Below are 19,746 nucleotides of genomic sequence, written 5' to 3' on the forward strand. Positions count from 1 at the left end.
TTCTAACTAAAATTCATCCTAGTTTAACAAACTAAATGTGATTAAATATCAATTTAAATGACAATGAAAAGCAGGTTTTATGGGAAGAGCATTGCTGGATGATAAAGTTGGTGCAGTTAATAATTTCAGTGTAAAACTTGCACTTTTACTTTGGAAATCGCGGTTTAATTCCGTTGACGACCTCCTCCAGTCGGCGTTTTTGCATCCGTTAGCTGCTTGTTAATCAGACAACGCTTCTATGTTCGTTATTGGTGCCAACTGTGGGAAAAAAACGATCAATAAAAGGCTTATAATAAACCGCTGAAGGTTTAACTGCAAGCGCTGCGTTCACCTGTGTGACGCGCGTGCACGCGAAGGGGAGTGCGATTTGTCCGGGGAATCAGATTTCGGTACAACACCGGCTCCTGGACTTTCTCATGTGAGGATCTAACGCATTTGCAGGAGGCGGAAATTTTCACATTTTACAAAATTCAAGACATTTTCAAAAGTCTTATTTTTCTAGTTGCAATGAATTACTAGTAAAGCCCTCCATCTGATTATTGTGGTTAGAAGAAAGTCTTTTCACATCACACAGATAACATTATGGATATCACTTTAATTACTTTATTTGTCATGTATACAGTAAACACGTTAAAACCGAAGTGTACTTTCATAAGATCCTTTAAACCCATGTCTGAAATAGCCTCAGGTTATAATCCAACAAAACAAACAAAATATAATAATATGCAAAATCGTATACAACAGTTTGTGATGCACTCTCCTGTGATGCTGATCATCTCTGGACAAAACCATGGTTGAAAATGTGACTTAAAAGGGAATAACATGATTGAATTGATGATCTTGATTGATTATAATTTGCCCACTGATGAATGATCACATTCATTCTTAGCCGCTAATACCTGATATGAAGAAGTCTGTTGCCATCACTGCCAAATCCTAAATTTAAAACCAGCTGTGCTGGTATATGTCTGACCAAACATGTTTTCATGAGACCTGTGCCATCACTGTTCTGCCTTCCAATCTGTCTGTTTAAAACCTGTACTGGGGCCCTCGCAGAATTCTTAATATTTCAAAAAGTTGAAGTGCATTAGTTTCATTTGATTTCATTACCGGATATCACACCTTTCTAAACATTCACAGTGAGCCTTTAAAGTGCAGATGCTGAATTACTATATTTAATTGAAAAAAAAACTCAACCACCTTAAATGATAGTACAATCAGCCCATACAGAGAACTATGAAGTACTTAAATAAATACATTTCTGGAGTTACATCGCCTGAATTTTGTTAGCATGTTCTTGGTTCAGAGTCAATTAAAAATGCATCATCAAAATATATAGAGTTGCTACAAGATGTTATTTTAAATAAATTCATATACTGATACAGAAGTTACTTTATGATGAACAAATTGTACAAGTCAACACAACCCTGATCCAATGATGATGAATAAATGTATTTAAAAGAATGACTTGTTTCTTTCTGTTACAGAGTTCACCATTACTCTACAAACGCTGTGATTTAGCAACCAGGGATTCATATTTAGTCCAGGTCCAGTCTTGAGCCTGTGTGAAAGAAAAAAAACAGTGAGTGTAACTGCGGCAAATATGTGCGGTGATGAACATATAAAGAATTTCTATGAATTTCATAATAAACCTTAAAAAAATGCTAACCATGATGCTCTCCGATTTCTCCTCAGTGGTTTCTTGCAGTAAACTGGTAAGCTGACTCAAATAGCGCTGGTTCTCCTCGAGTAAATGATTGACTGAATTTCTAAAAACAAACAACAGCATGAAGAACAAACACTGGTGATAACTTTGCTGATCAACTCAGCCACAGTGAGACCTAGGAGGTGGTGTTACTGTTAGTATCACTACCAGTAGGCTGCTCATTAAGAGAAATTTACCCCTCGTGTGGAACTTGCAGGGACATGGGGAGGCGAGAGGAGCACTGGGCTTGAGTGTGGTTCCATGTTGACAGCGAGGAGGGCATCTCTCCACTCTGACTCGCAGAGCTTCGTGTGGTGTTTTGTGCCTAGTCAAACACATTCAATTACAATTGGTGCTTAAGTTTAAAAAAAATAAAAATTTAGAAATGCTTTGTAGAATGCATGTAGTTAATCAGAATTTAAAGTAAGAATATTCATTTGATTATATTAATTTTGCTTTGAGTTTTTAACTTGTCACTTAATTTCTAACAATTTTTTAAAGTAATGGCAATATATCATTATTTGTTATGAACTTTACACAATTTTCAAACTTTTTTCTTTTACAAATATTTTTGTTCCCCAATGCTGCATTTATTTGATAAAATACAGTAAAACATTGTGAACCATTTTAAGAGTTTAAAATAACAGCTTTCTATTTCAATTTATTTTGAAATATAATTTATTCTTGTGATAACCAAGCTGAATTTCAGTGTTTAGTGTCACATGATCCTTCAGAAATAATTTTATTGTACTGATTTGGTGCCTAATAAACATTTCTTCTTATTATTATAAATGTTGAAATCAGCTGTGTAGCTTCAAAATTTTGTGGAAATTATAAGACATTTTTCAGGATTCTTCGATAAATATAAAATTAAAAAGAACAGCATTTATTTTTGAAGTAGAAATCATTTGTAACTATGTAAAAGTCTGTTACTTTTGATCAACTTAATGCATCTTTTAAAAAATCTAACTGACCCTTTTGAGCAGTAGTTTGTCATTCGGTCTTTTGGTTCATGTCCATCAAGTTCCACCCTTAATACACACTAAACTATAATGATGGAAAGTCAATGATTATGTGAATATTATGAGCATATCTGGCCATGAGACTCACACAGGCAATCTTCAGTAAGTGCCAGAACTCTCTCTGTCTCTTGATCTGCATCTGCATGACAGTGCTGTCTGCCTCCTTAATGCTCTCCAGTGTCCTCTCAATTTTAGGGAAGAGGTCGATGATCTTCTGCTTACTCAGAAGGATTTTACTGCAAATAATACACAACAGCAATTTCTAGATTTCATCCATAAAATGCAGTGCTAATATTAATTTATTAACTAGTCACAGGTAGAACATTAAAATCTGAATCATAATCCTTTTTTTTTGTGAATTGTATGGTTTCAAAACATTTTACCTGAGGTGTACATATAGATCCCTTAGTACCCGGTCCTGATTTTGGACAGTCTGTACAATGACCTTCACCATCTCAGAACTGTCACTGTAGCCGTGCTGGGGGTCTGGCACTAGGGGAAATGAAGAACACTATATACTGACACAAGTAACTCATATAACAGTAAGAATATGTAAGGAAATTTTGCATACACGTAAATAATCCAAGTACTTGGAATGGAACATGGGGCAAATTTCATTAACTTATGAGCATGCAAGAGGGGATTGCACTTACTTTTGCATTTTGCCTTCAACTGTCTATAGAGTTCAATTGCTCTTTCTTGCCTGTGATGAGACATGATTTCAATACAAAAGGTTTAAGAATGTAGAGACATCTATGCTGAGAAAGTCCATATAGCATCGCTGAAAGAATGGACTTACATTTGCTCCATGACATCTCCTTGTCGACGAGCATAAGGACTTCTCTGAAGCTCAACAATTTCTGAGTGCAAAGCCATTATTTCCTCATCCAGATGGCCGATCTCTGCCACCTTTAAAAGCAAACAGAGCCTGTAAGCTAAAACAATGCCATTCCACATGACAATAAATTGACAAACAGTACTGCTCAAAAGTTGAGCACAGACTGGAGTAGTTTAAGTCTTTGGTTCTTTTAATTGTGATGATTTTAGCTCACATTTAACAAAAACCCACCAATTCACTATTTCAACAAATTAGAATATGATGACATGACAATCAGCTAATCAACTCATAACACTTGTAAAGGTTTCCTGAGCCTTCAGAATGGTCTCTCAGTTTGTTTCATTAGGCTACACAATAATGAGGAAGACTGCTGATCTGACAGTTGTCCAGAAGACAATCATTGACTCCCTTCACAAGGAGGGTAAGCCACAAACATTAATTGCCAAAGAAGCTGTCTGTTCACAGAGTGCTGTATCCAAGCATGTTAACAGAAAATTGAGTGGAAAGAAAAAGTGTGGAAGATAAAGATGCACAACCAACCGAGAGGATTGTCAAGCGAAATCGAATCAAGAATTTGAGTGAACTTCACAAGGAATGGACTGAGGCTGGGGTCAAGGCATCAAGAGCCACCACACACAGACGTGTCAAGGAATTTGTTGAACCACAGACAACATCAGAGGTGTCTTACCTGGGCTAAGGAGAAGAAGAACTAGTCTGTTGCCCAGAGGTCCAAAGTCCTCTTTTCAGATGAGAGCAAGTTTTGTATTTCATTTGAAAACCAAGGTCCTAGAGTCTGGAGGAAGGGCAAAGGAGCTCATAGCCCAAGTTGCTTGAAGTCCAGTCCATCACAGTTTGTGATGATTTGGAGTGCAATGTCATCTGCTGGTGTTGGTCCATTCTGTTTTTTGAAAACCAAAGTCACTGCACCCGTTTAGCAAGAAATTTAGGAGCACTTCATGCTTCCTTCTGCTGACCAGCTTTTTGAAGATGCTGATTTCATTTTCCAGCAGGACAGTGCCAAAAGCACCAAAAGTTGGTTAAATGATGGTGTTGGTGTGCTTGACTGGCCTGCAAACCCACCAGATCTGAACCCCATGGAGAATCTATGGGGTATTGTAAGAGAAAATGAGAATAAAAGAGACCAAACAATGCAGATGAGCTGAAGGCCACTGTCAAAGAAACCTGGGCTTCCATACCACCTCAGCAGTGTCACAAACTGATCACCTCCATGCCACGCCGAATAGAGGCAGTAATTACAGCAAAAGGAGCCCCTACCAAGTATTGAGTACATGTACAGTAAATTAACATACTTTCCAGAAGGCCAGCAATTCACTAAATGTTTTATTTTATTGGTCTTATGAAGTATTCTAATTTGTTGAGATTTTTTTTATAAATGTAAGCCAAAACCATCACAATTAAAAGAACCAAAGACTTAAACTACTTCAGTATGTGAGCACTGAATTTATTTAATACACAAGTTTCACAATTTGAGTTGAATTACTGAAATAAATGAACTTTTCCACGACATTCTAATTTATTGAGATGCACATGGTACATGGGGCAATGCTGCTTGGGCACTTTCCCATTGAGAATGGGCAAGAAATTTCTATCTGGATTGGTTGTGGGCCCTGAGTCTCATCTGGTTACCCACTGATAGCAAGATTGCCCAGCAACATTGTTCAAAAAGTTGCCCATGTCTCATCACCTTTGTATGAGCAGTTAGGTTTCAAAACTAATGTATATCATTTATCCACAGCACCTGCACAAACGCAGCAGCCTTCTCTTCATTTTCCTGCCAAGCCTTCAGCATCTTTTCAGAGGCTTCAGAAAGAAAAAAAGTTGTTTCAGATTTTCATCAGTAATGCAATAATGAATACTTGATTATTCAAAGAATTTGAGCAAAATAAAACGTACATATGCCATACTGCATCTGATCACTGTACTTCTCCAAGTCGTACTGTATGCTGCTCTTAAAAAAGTCAAGCTTTGCTTTGAGCTGCTGCGAAAAGGAGAACATCATGTTCTTATATCTTGTAAGGTTGGTGTTGTAGCGGAGAAGGCTCAACCTATAAACACACAAACCGAAATAAACATTACATTTTGAGCAGGAACAATTATATTAATTAATTAGCATGGTAATATAAAGCAAGTACATGGCTGCACGTTGGCCCTGGAAGAGGCGGCTGTAGTCTTCTCTGAGGCCACAAATGTAGCTCACCGCCTCACCCCAAACCTTTTTGAGGGTACTCAGAGGGAGCTGAGTTTTGGTTTCCCGCACTTAAACAGAGAAATGAAATGGATGGAGTCTTAAAAGTTCTTTGGGAAACAACTTGAAAAAATTGACTAAACATTAATCTGAAAGTACAACCTCCTTCAAGCATATTTAAATGAACAAACTATCCATAGGAATTGCACATTAATCAATCAATTCTTACCGATAAAGTTCACACTCTCAGGAAGCATTCTAGCTGTTAGAGGTCCTGAGTACTTGGTCAAACTCTTGTCAAACAGATATACAATGTAGCTGTCCCATCCTCTCTGATAATTAAAAAAAGGTTAATAAATTGATAAATTGCTGCTGCTTTACCAAAATGTACTTTTAGAGCATGAGAACAACATTTAAGAGGCCAAAAGAATACTTACGACTCCATCTAACACACACTGTGCAGCAGGTTTCCTGGGATCTAACATAACTCCTGTTTCCTGCAGAAGCTCTTGATTCAAAAGTTCGATTTTGGTCTCGGTCTCAATCCTTTGTTGCAGAGAGTGGAGCCCTTCATCTGGGCTAAGCAGAAATGAGTGAACCTGGGTCGTAGTCATGTTTAAGATGTGCACAACCTACAAAGTAAATCATGCTTCAGCTCATTTTTCTGCCTATCTTTGCATTAATACAGAAGACAACTGATTGCCCATAGACATATCATTCTAATGAAATGATGCAATAATGCCAATATCACACCTTCATGTTCACTATTTGTTCTAGTAGAGCAAAGCACTGGGGCTGTTTTATGTCTGGTTTCAATCCTCCTCCTCTCTGTACTGGGTCCCACTTGAGCATCAGCTGTAGCAACCCCTCCAAGGGCTCCAGCAGTGTCCTGCAGTACCAGAAAAACAACTAGCCAACTCACAGACAGAAAAAACTAATAACAGAAATTACGGTGCAAGAAATGCAAGGTGTTTTGGTCTGTATAAAGGTTACCTGCTCAGATTGTTCGGGTATGGAAGGTGGGTGGAAAAGCGGACATCGCCATTCATGTCTTCTACAGCCATTATGTCCTTAGGACCTTTGTTTCGCACTTTGCTTGTCCTAATAATAAAAAAGCAAATATGTTGTTATTTGACTGTTTAAATGTATTCCCTGTGAAGGTAAGATACAAGCATTGTGACCTAATTAATATGTAGGTTATCAGGACACGTACCACTGCACAGGCTGGAGATTGTGAAGAAATGGCCGAAATCCACAGCAGCACTCAAAGATCATGGTGCCGATGCTCCAATAGTCCACAGTGACTGTGTAAGACTTGCCTTCAAACAGCTCTGGAGCCTGAAACAAACAAGATGTCACATGACCCTTCAGAAATCATATTCTAATATGCTGATGAGGTGCATAAGAAACATTTCTTATTATTAACAATGTTGAACATTTTTCTGCTTAGTATTTTTGTAGAAATCATAATACATTATTTTCTGAATTCTTTCATAAATAGAAAGTTCAATAGAACAGCACGTACAAAAATATACATTATAGAAAATGTAACACTACAAATGTTTTTACTGTCACTTTTGTTTAATTTAAAGAAATAGTTCACCCAAAAATGAAAATTCTGTCATCATTTACTCACCCTCAAGTCGACAGTAGCCACTGACTTCAAAAGTATGAAAAAAAACACTATGGAAGTCAATGGCTACCATCAACTAATGTTACCAACATTCATCAAAATATATTATTTTGTGTTCAAAAGAAGCAATAGACTCATATAGGTTTAGAACAAGCGGAGGGTGAATAAATGATTACAGCAATTTAATGTGTGTGTCTGTGTGAACTATTAATTTAATGCATCATTACTAAAGAAAAGTATTTATTAATTTCAACAACAAAAAACTAAAAAATAACAGCCTTTTCTTATTGTGAATGAATGCAAAGACATACCAGATACTGTAAAGTCCCCACAAATGAAGTACACAGGCTCCCCTGGTCTAGGTCTTTAGCGTAGCCAAGGTCGATTATCTTGTGAACGAGCTGCATAAACATCAAAAAACCATTTGTTTGGAAAATGTGCGTCTAAATAACAAGAATCAAACTACTAAATAGAAAATACCTTTCCACTGATATCTTGTAGCACAATATTCTCTGGTTTGAGATCTCTGTGAATTATCTTATTCTCATGGAGGTACTGGATTCCAGAACCTGTTGAATATAAAACGTGTGGTTTTATTTACCACCCTAAGTGATCGACAATAGAAGTACTAATAACAGTTTTAAAAAGACACATTACCAACATCATTGAGTAGAGCCAACACCTCACTCTCTTTTAACCCACAACAATTTTCTGGTTTGCTGAGTAACTACAAGATGCAATACAAAGAACCGAAATGAGTAAAAATGTCAACAAAGGGCACATGTGACATAATGCAAAGAAAAAGCCCTGGTCACAAACACACACACACACACACCTTTCGAAGGTCTCCCTTGGAACAATATTCCATAGCTAAAAGCGGTAAATCATTCAAGGCAATGTGCATCATCTCCTCAGGTACATCTTTTGCTGTCACCACATTGAGGTGCTTCAGCCTGAAAAGTTGGAAAAAAGATGACCAAAAAAATATATAACATTGTTAATTATGTGTGTACATAAAATAAATAAAATATTTGCATGACACATGTTTAAATAACAACAGCAAATTAAATAATACATCAATATATTATCATATATATATATATATATATATATATATATATATATATATATATATTTAAAAAAAAAGTCAAACATTTGATTGCCATAGATTTACACACTTTTTCATTATCAGGATCTCTCGACTCCATCGGTCTTTGTTTTTTGCATTAAGTTCAAGGCGACAGAGCTTCACAGCAATTTTTTCTGAGGTTTCCTGCAATATATTACAGTATTAAGAAACTAACCTTTCTTTGTTTTTACATCTAAGCAAATGAAACAAAACATTTTCACATCAACGGTAGTTAAGAGTAACATCAGAGGCAGAGCAATACCTCATTCTGATAAAGGTAGACATGTCCAAATCCTCCCGTTCCCAGCCTCTCCTTCATAAGCCATGAGCCACAGAGCTGATTGTGTCTCATAGGAGGTTTCTCCATCTGAACAGCAGTAATACACACATTTATAATGGCTGCTTTCAACACTATGACAGCTACTCGTGCTTGGTTAGGATTTAGGCCTTAAAAAGAAAGGTCTATACTGTAGATAGCGTAGATGATGGTTCGTAAGCGAAACGTTTAATTTCTGACATAATAATTACTTGGATATGGTGATACAGCTAGCAGGCGAGCTAACGTAATCCAGTGTCAGTCGGTAGTGACTTACCTTTCGTCAATTTGCGTTTCTAACTTGCATGAACCGACCACATCTGATGTGGAAATATATGGGATCTGTCAAAAGAGCGTATTAATCCATATGGAACAACAAAGCTATCCATTTCATCCTTAAACGAGTCGGATGTCAGATTTGCTAATGGCTAACTAGCTACGCGTAAACAACTCGATGTGTTGAACTGTTAGCCTGCAGTCTTACAAGCCACCAAATGTCAGCTTTCCATAGCACCAGGCAGGGTAAAACGAGGGCCAGAGAGCACCTGAAAATCAAAACAACTAAAGATTGCTGCCCTTAAATGCTGATAGGATACAGTAGCGCTGACTGGCGCACTTGTGTGATAACTGTTGTTGACGGCGGCCACGCCAGTCAGCTGCTGCTTCTCGAGTCAAAAGCGAAACAATGTCAGCGCATGCGCGGTGCGTTAGGAGCCGCCTGGCGTCAGCGCTAATCTGGGATCAGTTGGTCATGGACCAGGCCATAATAACGAAACCTAATACTAAGTTCGTGGTGCTGATCTCGATTCAGCGCAGTCGGCGAGGACCTTGAGAAAATGGTAACCGACGGCTGTGAAAGTAACTCCAGGGACGCAGATTTGTTTGTTCTATCTTTCCTAAAATGTTTTTTTTTCTTTCAGTGAAGAGAGAAGTAACAAGTGTCTCAGCCTCATAGGGCCACAGTGACAATATTTTCCTAGGAAAGTTTGTTTGTGTCTTTTTTAAGACTATGATCTCTCTCTCTTGCTACTTTGTATCTTTGACAGTGAAGAGACATTCTTCCACTTTACTTTCTGTTTAGGGGCTGATAACATTCCAGTTTATTTAAACTCAAGTCTATCTAATGAACAAAATATGCATTTAGTAGCTTTTATGATTTTGTTTATTCTGATTTAGTTCTGCTCATCAGTACTGCTCTAAGTCTGTGCTGTGACTGTGCTTCAGAATCAGAATCGGAAAGAGCTTTATTGCCAAGTATGCTTGCGCATACAAGGAATTTGTTTTAGTGACATAAGCTTCCAGTACACAGAGACAACAACACACAGACCAAAAAAAAAAAAACATTACAAAAAAGGAGAATTACAAATTGGCAAATAAATAAGTGTATAAACAATTGTGCTATAAATGATAATGGAAGAGGATTGAGTGAGATGCAGGAATGTTCTAGGATGGAGGGTTAACAAATAAATATAAGGATATTGCACATTTATAGGCATAATTGGGGAGCATTTAACTGTTCATGAGGTAGATTGCCTGGGGGAAGAAACTATTCTTGTGCCTTGCTGTTCTGGTATTTGCAGCTCTGAGGCGCCGGCCAGATGGCAAAAGTTCAAAGATGGGGTGACTTGGATGTGAGGGATTCAGAGTGATTTTCTGAGCCCTTTTCCTCACTCTGGATGTATACAGTTCTTGAAGGGTGGGCAGAGGAGCACCAATAATCCTTTCGGCAGTCCGAACAGTTCTCTGTAGTCTTCTGATGTCTGATTTTGTAGCTGAACCAAACCAGACAGTAATTGAAGTACACAGGACTGACTCAATGACGGCTGAGTAGAACTGTTTCAGCAGCTCCTGTGGCAGGTTAAACTTCCTCAGCTGGCGAAGGAAGTACAACCTTTGTTGGGCTTTTTTCACAGTGGAGTCAATGTGATTGTCCCACTTCAGGTCCTGAGAGATGGTGGTTTCCAGGAATCTGAATGACTCCACTGCAGCCACAGTGCTGTTCATGATGGTGAGTGGGGAAAGTGCAGGGGGGTTTCTCCTAAAGTCCACAATCATCTCCACTGTTTTGAGCGTGTTCAGCTCCAGGTTGTTAAGACTCGTCACCGTCCTGGATGAGGCCGATGACTGTAGTGTCGTCTGCAAACTTCAGGAACTTGACAGAGGGGTCTTTAGAGGTGCAGTCGTTGGTGTACAGGGAGAAGAGCAGAGGGGAGAGAACACATCCCTGAGGGGCACCAGTGTTGGTGGAGCAGCTGTTTGACATGAATTTCCCCAGTCTCACTAACTGTTGCCTATCTGTCAGAAAGCTGGTGATCCACTGACAGATAGAGCTAGGAACAGAGAGCTGGGTCAGTTTGGTCTGGAGGGTTGTTGGGATGATGGTGTTGAAAGCCGAACTAAAGTCCACAAACAGGATCCTCACATAAGTCCCTGTTTTGTCCAGATGTTGCAGGATGAAGTGCAACCCCATGTTGATTGCATCATCCACTGACCTGTTTGCTCGGTAAGCAAACTGCAGGGGGTCCAGTAAGGGTCCAGTGATGTCCTTCAGATAAGCCAGAACCAGTTTTTCAAACGACTTCATGACGACAGACGTTAGAGCCACAGGTCTGTAGTCGTTAAGTCCTGTTATCTTGGGTTTCTTTGAAATGGGGATTATGGTGGAGTGTTTGAAGCAGGAAGGCACTTCACACAACTCCAGGGATCTGTTGAAGATCTGTGAAAAGATGGGGGCCAGCTGGTCAGCACAGATTTTCAGACAGGCTGGTGTAACGCCATCTGGGCCTGGTGTTTTTCTTCTTTTGTTTTTCTTGAAGACCTGGCGCACATCATCTTCACAGATTTGAAGAGCAGGAGGTATGGAGAGGGGGATTGCAGGAGGTGTTAATGGTTGTGTAGGGAGATGGTCAGAATTGGTGTTGGGGGTTTCAAATCTACAATAAAACTCATTAAGGTCGTTAGCAAGTCGTAGATTAGCCTCAGTGCAAGGGGATGGTGTCTTGTAGTTTGTTATGGCACTTAGTCCTCTCCACACTGAAGTTGAGTCGTTGGAAGTAAACTGGTCTTCCAACTTTTTAGCGTAGGTCTTTTTAGCCACTCTAATCTCTTTGTTCAGTGTGTTCCTGGCCTGATTGTACAAGACCCTGTCCCCATTTCTTGATTCAAACTGCAGCCTTGCCTCAGTTCACACTTTTGACTATCAATAATTCTGTTCTTTTATTAATTTGTATTATTCACAATAAGCTTTCTAGGAATTTCTTTCTTATATTAGTCTGATACATTTCAGTTCTCGATTACGGGGATGGAGTTTATCAGCATGCCCCTCTTACTCTTACCTTCTCTCCTCCTTGGATGTTTTGTACCATGGTGCTCTGAGATTTATAACTGATTGTATCATTTTCAACTCATCATTGTGAATTATATAAAAGAGTTGTATGGCCTTTTTTGGGTCATTTGCCAACTTATCTCTGTTGTCTCAAAGGACTTTGTTTGAAAATGATTCATTACGTTCTTAAACAAAATATTCATTTTTGTGTGCCCCTTGTCAGAACTGAGCTTGATAAAACCTATTTTAAATATGCCGCTACTTCAGATTGGAATCTTCTCCAAAAGTATATGAAGTTGAAAAACTTGTTGTCTTATAATTAATTTAAGTCTTAATTAAGTAATCTAGAGAGCAACTTAATGGTGTGTAATTGTTTTTAACTGGTTATATATATATTTTTTTTAATATGTTGATTATTTGTATATGCAAACTTATAGCTGCATCTTGGCCAGCACACTAAGAGATTTTGATCTCAGTGAGTAATTTCCTGGTTAAAAAAGGTAATGATGACATCCTTGGTTCATGGTTCATGGATGTGGTTCTGTTGTGAATTTTACCCCAGATTGCCAGATTACCTTTAAAAAAATCTGTTCAACTGCTTGCCTTTTTTGTGGATCATATTAAAGATATATATTCAGATGTTGTTTTGTATTTATAGCAGATGGATATGGAAACAGATCTCAAATTAATATGTAAAGTCAACATTTGGTTTAGCTGACCCACTGTGATGTGATAAGGCCAAGCATGAGTAAATATTAACTTCAATGCCCAGGAGATGGTGCTCAAGATTTTTAAATGCAAGTCCAAATCCATCTCATCAGCAGGATTGGACAGTTGACCTATCTAAACGTGATTTTTATTTTATTTTAATGAACCTAATTTTGTTCAATGAAGAAACCTTAAATTAAATTTGTAATTTTAAATTAACTATTCTAATGGATGTCTTTATCTAGTCTTTGTAAAAGAAGTTGAGCAATAATGTCTGTATCAGTAAATGGGCTGCGGACAGTGATAATCTTTGTTGAAGTGATGTCAAACATATCTGCATATTTTCTTAATGGATGTCATCTTTACAGAAATTTAAAAAAAAGAAAAAAAATGTAATCTTAAATAAATGCCCATCTGATGATGAATATGAATTTAATTACAGTGTTTGCAAGACAGAGCTCAAACCCTGGCCTTAAGTATTATAGCTCTGTAATGAATTCAGCCAAACTGCTTAGAGTCTATTTAAACTTAATTTTTCTTTCTTTTTAAGAAATGTAAGATGAACTGAAAAGGCAAGGTCATGCTGCATTCTAAAGAAGTCACTTACACCTGGTGGACATCATCATAAAAAGTGATGCATTTAGCTGATGCATCATATATCTTATCATCACATAAACCAAACAATAGCAACCCTGGAAGTTCAGTAGTGTGTTGAACAGGAAATGTGTTTCTGTACATTTCTTAATATGGTATGAGGGGTGATATCATCTCCTCTGGCTCTCTGATTCATGAAACCCCCCTCATTCATCACAGGATGAAATCCAGCTAAAACAGATGGGCATGTGAATAAGATTGAGACATTTTTTTTGGAGTGATTAGAAAAAAGAAATACATAAAAAGAAATCGCAAGAATGTAATATCACATAAAAGGCCAGGATTTCAACTTTACGATAAATCAAGCATGCAAACTGTGCCACGCACAGGACACAGAGTAAAAACATATGAGAATGGCCCCAGATGTTAGGAAACAACAAAGAAATGCAATTTCATCATGCCACATTACTCTGATTTTAAAAATGCATTGTCTGAGTAAAAATTTACTGGCAATTGCAATCAGATGATGAGAATAGATGTATGTGAGGAACAACGCACATCTGTTTTGATATCTAATTAATCTGATGATACATGTTCTTTAATATTATCTATACCACAACAACTTTACAGATTTTTTTTTTTACAAGTTCTTTACAAGAGAAAACTACTATTCTCAAAACATGTTGTGAAATAGGCACTGCAATATAAAAACCACAATTATTGTCAATGCTTGGGGCAAAGTTCCTTTTAAAAGTATTTTTAAAAAGGGGAAAGATCTTGAGTAATTTAGCATGAGTCACAGTATGAGCTTCCGCTATAAGCATAGCCATTTATCTTATTGTTTTAGTGCACAGCGCATGTGCCAGCTTGCCTGAGTACAGGCCCACCTCAGCCAATCACAGATTCATCACTATAAAGCCAGGAACACTAACAGGCACATGACAGCAACTGCTCAGTAAGCCCAGTGCAGCTCAACACCACAACATCAGCAAGCAAACAAAAAATCAACTGCATATTACCAGAAAGGTAAGCAACAAATACAATATACTCTGGATCTGCTTTGCTTTCATTCTTTTACATTTGCATATTGTGCCTATATAGCTATTTTTCACAGACTTTATGTATACATATTGCATGTGGGAATATAAATGAATTAGAATTACATTTAAATATGTTTATCTTACACTTTTACAAATAAAGTAATGCCATAGAAGATCCATTTTAGGCTTACAGTAGTGTGATGAAGAATTTAATAATGTAAAGAACAGTTTCTGATTGTAAAGGACCTTTGGCACAATGGAAAGGTTTCATGGATGTTAAAGGTTCTTCATGGAACCATAGATGCCAACAAAGAACTTTTATTTGTTTGCACAATATAGTAAAACATTTTTATAACCAAACATATGGATACAATTAGAATTCATAAAATGTCAAAATTAGATTATCAATTAAAATAGAACCTTCAAAGGCTGCTGTATATGTTATTATAGTAAAATGTCTGAAATTTAACAGTCATTTATTCTTAGGTACTGTAGGAGTAGTTACATTAGTGTTCAATGAACTATGAAAATTAATGGATTGGATTAATGAAAAAAAAACTGATCAGTGGTGGGCTTATAAGTACTATTATACAGTATGCATGCTTGCTTGCAGAAGTAGTGCTTGCAAATTCATGTGATTTTCTTGGCAATACTTGTTTATTGGTTTGTCAACTTTAAAAAATTTCCTGTTAACTTGAACTTGTGGTCAGAGAGCATGCGCCTTCTCTTTTAAATTAGCTTCTTATGAATATATGACTCACTTCTTCTAAATTATTTTAGGATCTCCAAAAAAGGAAATCCTTGGTTTGCGGTCAAGATGAAGTGTATACTCATGATATTACTGTTGACATGCACCCTCAGCTTTACTGAAGCAGTAAGTGGAAAAACAAAACAGAAGTGAGTTTTTTAATTAGAATTAACCTTTTTACCCACAATGCTAAAATTAATATTTCTGTTTTTAGATTAAAAGCCTTTGGAGAGAAAACACTTCTACTCAAGTAAAGGGTAAATGTCTTTTGATTCTGTCACATTAAAGTTTTCCAATAATGTGCTATTTGGTTAAGGTTGTATCTTTAGCATTTGAATATATAGGTTTAATCATGACTTTTCTCTTTCCTCAGGTAAGTGCATTCTAGATGGAGGCAAGGAGAGCAAAACCAAAGTGTCAGTGACAGTCAATGGGCGGATATGTCTACAGTGGAATTCCATACAATACAGAAACCATTCGTTCAGTAACTGCTATCATAACTACTGCAGGTATTATTTATGTATATATTTATAAATGTTTATATATATTTTTTTAAAGGCTGAGACCTCTGAATTTTGCTGTTTTAGGAATCCAGATAATAGGATTCAGCCATGGTGCATTGTAATGAGAAGAAATCGTTATGTACGTGAATACTGTGACATTACCAACAGGGTTAAACCAAGTAAGTAGAAGTCCATCTCTTTTAAGCCATGGGAAATATTGATAGCAAACTGACTATTATGGCCTACATTTGCTCTTGCAGCCGCCATGAGTTCACCAAAACCTGACCCATCAAAGCAGGACACAGGTAAAATTTTGATTGATTTACTTTTTATTGCCCATTCTAAACAAAAATCCTCATTAATTTAGTGAAAACGTAAGGGAAATCCCCGCTAGGATCCTTTTACAAAGCCTAGAAAATTCTCTCTCCTCACAAACTTCATGTTTGTTCATTATTCAGAATCATCATGTGGGGAGCGACACTTGAACCCCACTACAAAGATAATAGGAGGATCAAGGTCAACGGTTGAGTCCCAGCCTTGGATTGCAGCTATCTTTAAAGGAGATCAATTCGTTTGTGGAGGAACCCTTATTGCTCCATGCTGGGTTCTCACTGCAGCCCACTGCTTTCCTTTCGGGTATGTCAACCTGTTGTTAACAGAAAAATATTGGACCTTCTATAACAATTGGCAAATGCACAGTCTGCTCCTGGGATCTGGATTTTGTATCACCTTGTCAGGTTTATTTTGTGATGATGACATGCTGACAGCACATTATCCTGCTTATTAGTCATCAAATATTATCTTAAAGCTTCCACTAAGAAAAAAAAAAAGTCCACTACAGCAAACAAAACAGTCAGTTTACCAGCAAGACGAACACTTCAACAATATTACAGTCTGAGGTCATATTCACTAATATCTTTTACTGAGTTGCAAGATGGCACAAGTTGGGGGTGTGATGCAAGAGACATCAAACTGGCAGTAAAATCCTGAGGAAAGAAAAAGAAAAAAAATTAATAAGCAACTTTTAACCAACCTAGGTGGCAACTTGCATGCAGACTACAGAACATTTTGGCATGTGGCAATAATACCACAATTCATAGGTAGACAATTGCCAACCAATAAGTTATTGTCTATGTACAGTGTTGTCATGGGCAAAAGTGTATATTCCGAAATATAATAGTGCTGAATGCTGCGTTCAGATTTCACTATTTCAGAGGCCATGTAACTTAATGCAGTTAATGCAGTGTCATTGCACTGTGGTATAACATAATTGAACTATTTCTTTGCTTTGAACAGTAAGGGAACACAGATAAAGAAATACTCAGTCTTTCTGGGAAAGAATGCCATCAATGAAACCGACTCTGTCAAAGAGCAGCAGTTCAACGTGAGCAAACTTGTGGTTCATGAAGACTATGATTACACAACTCAAAACTACAATAACGACATTGGTATGTTTGCTTTATATTTTATTGTTCCAGCAATTAAAAAAGAAGTGTATAAATAATAAGTAGTGCAAATCCTTTCCTTTAGCTCTTTTGAAGATAGCGGACAGCAATGGACAATGTGTGGTGAGGACAGACTCTGTGAGAACTGCATGTCTTCCTCCTTTCCAGCAGATGCTTCCTACAGGATTCTACTGTGAGATTGCTGGCTATGGAAAACATCGAAAGGGTAAGATGTCAAACACTGTATGCTAAGCTAGATAGTTTATCCGAGTACCAATGATCACTTTCCTATGACAACAAGATGTGAGGGCAGCATGGTGTGTCCATAAAGTTGATCTATGATATGAAACATAACACAACCTGGGACATCCTATGATTATGACACAACATACTGTACTGGATCTCTAACAATTTAGCAAAGAATGTAGCTGGACATTTTGGTAATGTCATTTTGGCACTCTGGATGTCGATGTTAAATGTCAGGACTACATAATACATGAGATGAACATAAATATCATTCTCAACATCAATATATTCTTTTTATCTGCTTTTTAAGGAGGCTTTGAGTACTCTCGAAATCTGAAACAGGCTCAGGTGAGACTTATTTCCCAGGATGATTGCCAGAAAAAGTATTACAGCATGGACGAGGTCAATAAAAATATGTTGTGCGCAATTGGCAGAGACTGGGAGGAAGATGCTTGCCAGGTAAACCAGAAGTTTTCACTGATGATTGATAAATATGACATTTGGCCTGGACAAGTTAAAATATCTTCATTAAACTCTGAATGTGTTTTTTTTTTCTTCTTCTTTCAGGGTGACTCAGGAGGGCCTCTTTTGTGCGAATTAAATCAAACCATGTTCCTATACGGTATCATTAGCTGGGGAAAAGGTTGTTCAGAAAAGTTTAACCCAGGAGTTTACACAAAAGTCACCAACTACAACAACTGGATCGCACAGCATACTGGTTTACCCAAATATACAGCAGGCTCCAGGTATCCACAAAAGGATTAATTATGACAGGGTCATTTTATAACAGAAATTTGAGCATTGCTCAGATGCTTAGCCACTCAGGGTAATGTTATATTTTGTGCAGAATATAACATTTAGATTATATATCTCAGCTACTGTAATTAATAGGAATCATCTTTAAAAGTGTTAAAATTAAATGTCCCAGCTTTTATTGAATAGTGATACCAGGTGTATGAAGGATACATAGAATGACGACTGAAGTGAGTTAATCTAAAATGACTGATGTTAATGGCATGGCTACTGGTCCAGTTTGTGGCAATAACTATATATATATATAACTATATATAAAGGAGAAGTGTTTCAGAAAGTTGTTCCAGAATTTTTTTTAAAATCAGTTTGACTGGGCATTATCTCTAATATTCATTCTTTTTTACTGTTACTTGTGTAATGTATAATTTAATAATTTAATTTAATGTATGAAGAAGGTATTTATTTATTTATATCCATCTTTTTTTTTAACACATTTATATAAATATATATCTCTGATTGTAAAACAGTCATTTACTTTCATACGAAATTCTCCTTATTTTTAAGAAATGCCATTGTATTAATAAACAATTTTATTTGACATTAAACTTGTTTTAAATCTCTTCACTTTTCATTTCATTCATTTATTTTGCATTGACATAAATATTTCTTTAAATTTCTACCAACTGATGAATTCTCACTCATATCCCTTTCCATATATTTTAAGCATTTATTAACCAATTAATTTATTATTCATTTGGTCCTTCATTTATTGGTCTCAATGATGTGCAATATTTTTTCAAAAATTATTAAAATATAGGCATAGTCTAGCAGTTAGTGCACATCTTAAAGAGATAAAAGTACAAAAGAAGATATTATGTATTTTGAGATTTATTTATTTTTTTCTCCATACAATGGAAGTCAGTGGGGACCAATGCTGTTTCATTATAATGAGAACATTCTTTGAAATATCTTCTTTTGTGTTCTACAGAAGAAAGATTGTCATTCAGTTTTGGAAGAACAATAAATTTCTTTCTTGTTTTCTTTTTTTCAGAAACTAAACTTTCTTGTAAACTAACTGTAATTAAATGTAAAGCCAAAACTTTAAGATATGAGTTTATACAGATCCTGAGAAATATTAGTGAGTGACAATTAGCTGATCTCTTCTATGCATATTTAAACACACACACACACACACACACACACACACACACACACACACACACACACACACACACACACACACACACACACACACACAGGAGAGATCAAAATTAGAGAACAATCTATAAATACTTGATTTCTTCCCTAAATATTTTTAATCTTCACTCAAAATTTGAAGGAATATTAGTTGTGGTTATACCTCTGTTCTACTAACATGTTTAAAAAACAAAACAAAAAGAAAATTAGTGAACAGGAACCACTGTAGCACGAAAGATGATTTTAACTAAAGTTTCGGAGGGTTACAGCTGTGAGAAATTAGTAGGAAGTGTAGAGAATTTCAGCACATCTGCAGCTGCAGGACATCACTAGTTTCT

At 36.8% G+C, this 19,746-nt stretch overlaps 1 protein-coding gene and 1 pseudogene across 1 annotated transcript; one reads left to right on the plus strand and one right to left on the minus strand.

Moving 5' to 3' along the window:
- Nucleotides 1–582: 582 nt before the first annotated feature.
- LOC132110690 (inhibitor of nuclear factor kappa-B kinase subunit alpha) lies at nt 583–9,567 on the minus strand. Its single transcript, XM_059517512.1, has 22 exons — nt 9,127–9,567; nt 8,796–8,900; nt 8,583–8,677; nt 8,240–8,357; nt 8,062–8,131; nt 7,885–7,973; nt 7,716–7,805; nt 6,985–7,109; nt 6,765–6,872; nt 6,525–6,660; nt 6,209–6,403; nt 6,001–6,103; nt 5,719–5,842; nt 5,480–5,631; nt 5,325–5,386; nt 3,527–3,636; nt 3,381–3,430; nt 3,111–3,219; nt 2,816–2,963; nt 1,903–2,030; nt 1,670–1,769; nt 583–1,561 (listed from the first exon to the last, which is right to left on the minus strand). Exons 2-22 carry the CDS (start codon nt 8,898–8,900, stop codon nt 1,502–1,504), a joined length of 2,277 nt encoding a protein of 758 aa, XP_059373495.1. The 5' UTR covers nt 9,127–9,567; the 3' UTR covers nt 583–1,501.
- Nucleotides 9,568–14,378: 4,811 nt separating this feature from the next.
- Nucleotides 14,379–18,822, plus strand: LOC132111152 (urokinase-type plasminogen activator-like; annotated as a pseudogene).
- Nucleotides 18,823–19,746: the final 924 nt, after the last annotated feature.

Source organism: Carassius carassius, chromosome 30, assembly GCF_963082965.1.
Source record: "Carassius carassius chromosome 30, fCarCar2.1, whole genome shotgun sequence".
In the NCBI taxonomy this organism is placed as follows: domain Eukaryota; kingdom Metazoa; phylum Chordata; class Actinopteri; order Cypriniformes; family Cyprinidae; genus Carassius; species Carassius carassius.

Bases quoted from the DNA above. Each gene is read 5' to 3' on its own strand.
- LOC132110690 (XM_059517512.1), bottom strand. From the start codon at position 8,900: ATGGAGAAACCTCCTATGAGACACAATCAGCTCTGTGGCTCATGGCTT. The intron at 8,678-8,795 runs GTATTGCTCTGC...AATATATTGCAG, and splicing joins TCTACCTTTATCAGAATGAG to GAAACCTCAGAAAAAATTGC. The intron at 2,964-3,110 runs GTAAAATGTTTT...TATTATTTGCAG, and splicing joins GATCTATATGTACACCTCAG to TAAAATCCTTCTGAGTAAGC.